Here is a 6,367-nt window from a genome sequence, read left to right as displayed (position 1 = left end):
GAGCAGGCCACTGGAATCAGTGACAGGAGAGAGAGAGCGAGCAGGCCACTGGAATCAGTGACAGGAGAGAGAGAGCGAGCAGGCCACTGGAATCAGTGACAGGAGAGAGAGAGCGAGCAGGCCACTGGAATCAGTGACAGGAGAGAGAGAGCGAGCAGGCCACTGGAATCAGTGACAGGAGAGAGAGAGCGAGCAGGCCACTGGAATCAGTGACAGGAGAGAGAGAGCGAGCAGGCCACTGGAATCAGTGACAGGAGAGAGAGAGCGAGCAGGCCACTGGAATCAGTGACAGGAGAGAGAGAGCGAGCAGGCCACTGGAATCAGTGACAGGAGAGAGAGAGCGAGCAGGCCACTGGAATCAGTGACAGGAGAGAGAGAGCGAGCAGGCCACTGGAATCAGTGACAGGAGAGAGAGAGCGAGCAGGCCACTGGAATCAGTGACAGGAGAGAGAGAGCGAGCAGGCCACTGGAATCAGTGACAGGAGAGAGAGAGAGAGAGCAGGACAATTCAGTGACTGGAGAGTGAGCAGGACAGTGCAATCAGTGACAGGGGAGAGAGTGAGCAGGCCCCTGGAATCAGTAACTGGAGAGAGTGAGAGATACAGGGCAATGGAATCAGGCGAGCAGGCCACTGGAATCAGTGACAGGAGAGAGAGAGAGCAGACCCAGTGACAGGAGAGAGAGAGAGAGAGAGAGAGAGCAGGACAATTCAGTGACTGGAGAGTGAGCAGGACACTGGAATCAGTGGCGGGGATAGAACGGTGAATATTCTTAGTCCTTTGATGATATGGGACGCTTCAAAAGAACATCCCTTCAAGGTGAAGAGAGAATTTTGTCTGTACAAGAGGAGAGTGCTGATTGGTTGTTAGGTGGATGCTGATCGGTGGTGGTAATGTCCTGTGAAATGAACCTACGAATGGCTGCTGGGTTTTGAGCTGAAGCTGTGACACCATGTGCAAACAAACAGCTCTGGCATCATGTGACTTTCTGCTGAGGGTGTCCTGACTGTGTGAGTTGTTGTGATGAGGCAGGCACTGTCAGAAAGGGCAGCAGGAGCCCAGTCAAGAAGCCCTTCCAGAAGGCAAGCAACGCAACTCCAGCAGAGCTGTGTGGGAGGGAGGGAGGGAAGGGCGAGGCTGGGTCTTACTGAGGCACTGTTTCAGTGAACCAGCAGACGCAGTGGGAGGAGTGGCGGTGGGTGGTTTCTGATGCTGTGAAGTTGCTGGGTGTTTTGCATTGACATGGAGCCTGTGTACTGTGTTGTTTTCCCGACAGTGGCTTGCCGACTGAGTTGGCTGCCCATGGCTGGATGACTCTGAAGCTGATCTCTGTCCTGTACCTGGCTCTCCTCCTGGGCTGCATCACCTTGATCAACTTCTCTCTGGGCTTCATCCTGGCTGTGACCCTCGTCCCAGCGGCTGCCCTCGCTGAGCCTGCACCCCACAGGTAAGGGACATGGGGGGAGGGTGATCATCCAGGGTTATAGAGGCATAGAGATGTACAGCACAGAAACAGACCCTTCGGTCCAACCCGTCCATGCCGACCAGATATCCCAACCCAATCTAGTCCCACCTGCCAGCACCCAGCCCATATCCCTCCAAACCCTTCCTATTCGTATACCCATCCAAATGCCTCTTAAATGTTGCAATTGTACCAGCCTCCACCACTTCCTCTGGCAGCTCATTCCATACATGTACCACCCTCTGTGTGAAAAAGTTGTCCCTTAGGTCTCTTTTATATCTTTCCCCTCTCACCCTAAATCTTTGCTGTCTTGTTCTAGACTCCCTCACCCCAGACCAAAGACTTTGTCTATTTATCCTATCCATGCCCCTCATAATTTTATAAACCTCTATAAAGTCACCCCTCAGCCTCCAGGGAAAACAGCCCCAGTTCCAATCCAATCTGTGTGGCAGGGACGATTGGATAGGGCTTGGGGAGTGGGTGGGTGGTGGTGGTGGTGAACCACTCTGTGAAGGAGCCAGCACAGTCACTGAGGGCTGAGTGGCCTCCCAGGAGCTGTTACAATTCTGAGGAATCGAAAGGATTGTTCTGGTTGAAAGATTTGCAAGTGACATCGTACCTTTGAGAAGTGGGGCATCCGAGTGAGCGACTGGAACGGCCAATCGCATTTCTCCCGAATTAAATCCCAAACACGTCTCCGGTTCCTGCAAAACTACAGGGCCGTCAGCTCCCTGTCTCTCCTGTGCAGAAAACCACATCTCAGTCCACAGTGACCCCCACCAGGTCAGAGTCAATCATTCACAGCAATGTCCAGCCAGAAGTGTCAAGTGGATAATCCATCTCGGCCTCCTCCACTGGTCCCCAGCGTCACAGATACCAGTCTCCAGCCAATTCGATTCACTCCACATGTGCATGATAACATTCCAGCAATAATACTGAAGACTTGTGCTCCAGAACTGGCCTCTCCCCTCGCCAAGCTGTTCCAGTACAGTTACTACACTGGCATCTACCCGACAATGTGGAAAATTGCCCAGGTATGTCCTTTACACAAAAAGCAGGACAGATCCAACCGGCCAATTACCGCCCCATCAGTCTCCTCTCGATCCTCAGTAAAGTGATGGACGGTGTCAGTAATAGAGCTATCAAGCTGCACCTGCTCGGTGACGCCCAGGGCCACTCAGCCCCTGACCTCATTCCAGCCTTGGGTCAAACATGGACAGAAGAGCTGGATTCCAGAGGGGAGGGGAGAGGGACAGACCCTGACATCAAGGCTGCATTCAACCGAGTATGGCATCAAGGAGCCCCTGGCAAAATTGGAATCAATGGGTATCGGGGGGCAACACTCCACTGGTTAGAGTCAGGCCTGACACATAGGAAGATGGTTGTGGTTGTTGGAGGTCAGTCATCTCAGCTCCAGGACATCTCTGCAGGAGTCCCTCAGGCTAGTGTCCTCGGCCCAACCATCTTCAGCTGCTTCATCAATGACTTTCCCTCATCAGGCTGGCATGGTGGCTCAGTGGTTAGCACTGCTGCCTCACAGCGCCAGGGACCCGGGTTCACTTCCAGGCTCGGGCGACTGTGTGGAGTTTGCACGTTCTCCCCGTGTCCGTGTGGGTGTCCTTCAGGTGCTCCAGATTCCCCCCACAATCCAAAAATGTGCAGGTTAGGTGGCTTGGCCATGCAAAATTACCAATAGTGTTCAGGGATGTATCGGTTAGGTGCATTAGTCAAGGGAAATCTGGAGTAGCGGAATTGGTGTGGGTGGGTTACTCTTCAGAGGGTTGATGTGGACTTGGGCTAAAGGGCCTGTTTGCACGCTGCAGAGATTCTGAGGTATAAGGTCAGAAGTGGGGATGTTCGCTGATGATTGCACAGTGCTCAGTACCATTCGCAACTCCTCAGATACTGAAACAGTCCGTGCTCAAATGCAACAAGATCTGGACAATATCCAGGCTTGGGTTGACAAGTGGCAAGTAACATTCGCGCCACACAAATGCCAGACAATAACCATCACTAATTAGAGGCACTCTAACCACCACCCTTGATATTTAATGGTGTTACCATCACTGATTCCCGTACTATCAACATCCTGGGGGGTTATCATTGACCAGAAACTCAACTGGGTTCGCCATATTATTTCAGTGACTACAAGAGAGGGTCAGAGATGGGAATACAGCAGGGAGTATCTCAGCTCCTGACTCCCCAGAGCCTGTCTACTATCCACATGACCCAAGTCAGGAGGGCGATAGAATTCAAGGCTACAGCAGATTAAGAAGGCAGCTCACAGCCACATTCAGTTCAGGCTATAGAATAAACTCTGGCCCAGCCACATTCACAATCTATCAATGAATTTTTAGAAAGGTGATTGTTCCCTCTATCCAAATAGTGTTTTTCACACACAGTTCCTGCATTCCTCAATATTGAATACTTTCCAGTACAATTTGTTTTTATTTACCAAGACAGGATAGCAGAATTCCTTCCCTAAACTGGACTAGATGGATCAGATCATTTCATTCCTGATATTTAGTCCAGATTTAAATGCACTCTATTTCTGTAGTGGGATTCTGACTCAGTAGTCCATGTTTCTGCATGGGTTTTCCCCGCAGCAGCATGGTGTGTTCACCCACACGTGCGGTTCTGGAAGATAGTTCACCACCAACACCACTTTAAGAGCAACGAAGGATGGACAATAAATGCAGCAGCAATCCCTGCGAGCCACGCCTGAATTAAAAATTAATCCAACTTCGTAAGAACTCTGCTTCTATTCCTGGTGTTTAATTATAATTAGGTTGAGTACAGCACAATCTTCACATTCCTCTGAAAATGACACTGTAAAAAAGGGATAATTTTTAACCAGTTGCTTAGATTTTGAATCTTCAAACAGTTTGCAGTTTTAATTATTGGATGTTTGTATTTCAAGTGAGTTCAGAGCTTTTCCCTTGGCTTGGGAATAAACATTTCGATCCTCACTTTGTGATTTTCACAGTGCCTCTCTTTGTTGCCTGCCTCCTCCACAGGACGCTGAAAGCCCTGTTCCTTATCCTGATGTCGCCGATCACTATCTTGCTGATGTGTATTTACCTGTACCATGAACTGGCCGAATACCCTATCACTCTGCTGGAGTGCTGGCAGCTCCTCCTGCAGGCTGTGGCTGAGTCCATTCTCGATCACCATCTGTACAGCTCCATCGTTTACCCCTTTGTTGTCTTCTTCATCTACCCCTGCTGGCTGCTGCTGTGGAACGTGGTCTTCTGGAACTGAGAGAGTGCACACATCTCCCTCCACGGCCTTGCCTAGGAAGATTCACACCACCCCAAGGGTGACGTGGTCGAAGGCATGATGGGTTAGAAAGACAGCAGACTGTGAGGGTCTCTTATTGAGTAACATTGGGTTTCATTCTGAGGTTTCTGATGTTTTAATTTGACTGCATGGGATGATGGGGAAGAGGGGGGAGGGAGTCAGAAAATAAGACATCTCAGGGTTGGGGTTTGTGGGGGCTTGGAGGCACCGATCACTTGGAGAGGGAAGAAAAAGGGGGGGAATTGAGGTCAGCACGAGGTGTCTGGTGACTGGGTTACAAAAGGAAATGGGCGAGTGAAATGAGCTGAGGACTGAAGGGATCAGGAGGGACCAAGTGGAGTTCTCAGGGGAGGTGCTGAATAAGGAAGTTTGTCATGATCTGGGGAGACCAAACCTCAACATTTACACTTTGGGATAGAATGAACCTCAGCGTAAGTGAAAAGGAGAAGTGTCTAAGTCTTTATATCACCGAAGAATATCCCCATGATGTCTAACCCCACCTGGTATCCAATAAGGCTTTCAGATCATATCCAGCACCAAATGCAAGGTTTTAATGTAACTTTTGGATGTGTGTGTTTGGGTTGAGTAAGGAACTGTGTGACCTTTACACAGATCATTACTTCCTGTTGGGGCTGGTTTGAAGTCAGAAACACATCTAAATGAAATGACTAAATGTTTCTCTTTCACTGAATTCACTACTTCACTGCTGAGTTTATAATGTGAAAAATTGTTTCTTGTGTAAATAGTTGATTGGATTTTTAAAGAAAGGTGAGAATAAAAACAGATAAATATTTATTTTGCAGGGATTTCAGTTATTTATGCTAGTGTGAAAAGGCATAAAAAATGTTTTGCGATTGTACAGCTCCTTTACTCAGGATGTCTCGGAATGTTTAACACCAGTGACCTGTTGGTTATGCCGTGTCGTTATTGTTACGTGGGAGAAAGGGCAGCCATTTTGTATACAGGAAATTCCCACAAATAGTGCGATTCAGAGCCACGTCATCCTTCTCAGTGAAGTTGTTAGAGGGATAAATATTAGTCGTAGGTTTCATGGAGAACTCTGATATAAGAATACAGAACTGTGATTGCTGATCATCTGAAATGAACAGCTGGAAAAACTCAGCAGTTCTGGCATCATCTGTGGAGAGAGAAACAACGATATTGCTTCAAAGTCCAGTGACTGCATCAGGATTCCTGTGGTCTGTCCAGTAGTGGCTGCAGGATTTTATATCATCCTGAGAATGCAGGTGGAGCTTCACTTTAACATTTTGAACATATGGCACCCCTGAGACGTCTGGACATAAAAGATTCCCCACAGTATTGGAAGAGGAGCAGTGACAATCTAGTCATTGTTGTTTGTGGGGGTTGCTGTGCTTAATTCTGGCATCACTACAATTGCTCGACCGTGAGATGTCCTCGTGAGCCGAGAGATCCACAACGTCCCTACAATTAGTGTTGGGAGCTCCACTTCACAAGTGAATAAACGGGTCTGTGGAGAGGGATTTGAATGTATAAGCAGGAAGAAAGGCCAAAGTGAATATGGGCCCTTTAGAGAACGAGGCTGGGGAAGTAAATAATGGGGTACCAGGAAATGGCAGAGGAGTTC

The 6,367-nt window shown here is 48.8% G+C and overlaps 1 protein-coding gene across 1 annotated transcript in view; it reads left to right on the top strand.

The window, feature by feature from the left end:
* Positions 1-5,556, top strand: part of LOC122546509 (glycosylphosphatidylinositol anchor attachment 1 protein-like) — a 7,411-nt gene extending 1,855 nt beyond the window's left edge. Inside the window, exons 3-4 of the mRNA XM_043685203.1 lie at positions 1,276-1,446; positions 4,479-5,556. Coding sequence (XP_043541138.1) covers positions 1,276-1,446; positions 4,479-4,722 — 415 coding nt within the window. The 3' untranslated portion in view covers positions 4,723-5,556. The remainder of the gene's footprint in view (positions 1-1,275; positions 1,447-4,478) is intronic.
* Positions 5,557-6,367: the final 811 nt, after the last annotated feature.

Source organism: Chiloscyllium plagiosum, unplaced genomic scaffold (assembly GCF_004010195.1).
Source record: "Chiloscyllium plagiosum isolate BGI_BamShark_2017 unplaced genomic scaffold, ASM401019v2 scaf_23232, whole genome shotgun sequence".
In the NCBI taxonomy this organism is placed as follows: Eukaryota; Metazoa; Chordata; class Chondrichthyes; order Orectolobiformes; family Hemiscylliidae; genus Chiloscyllium; species Chiloscyllium plagiosum.
This window is presented reverse-complemented; position numbering and strand designations above follow the sequence as displayed.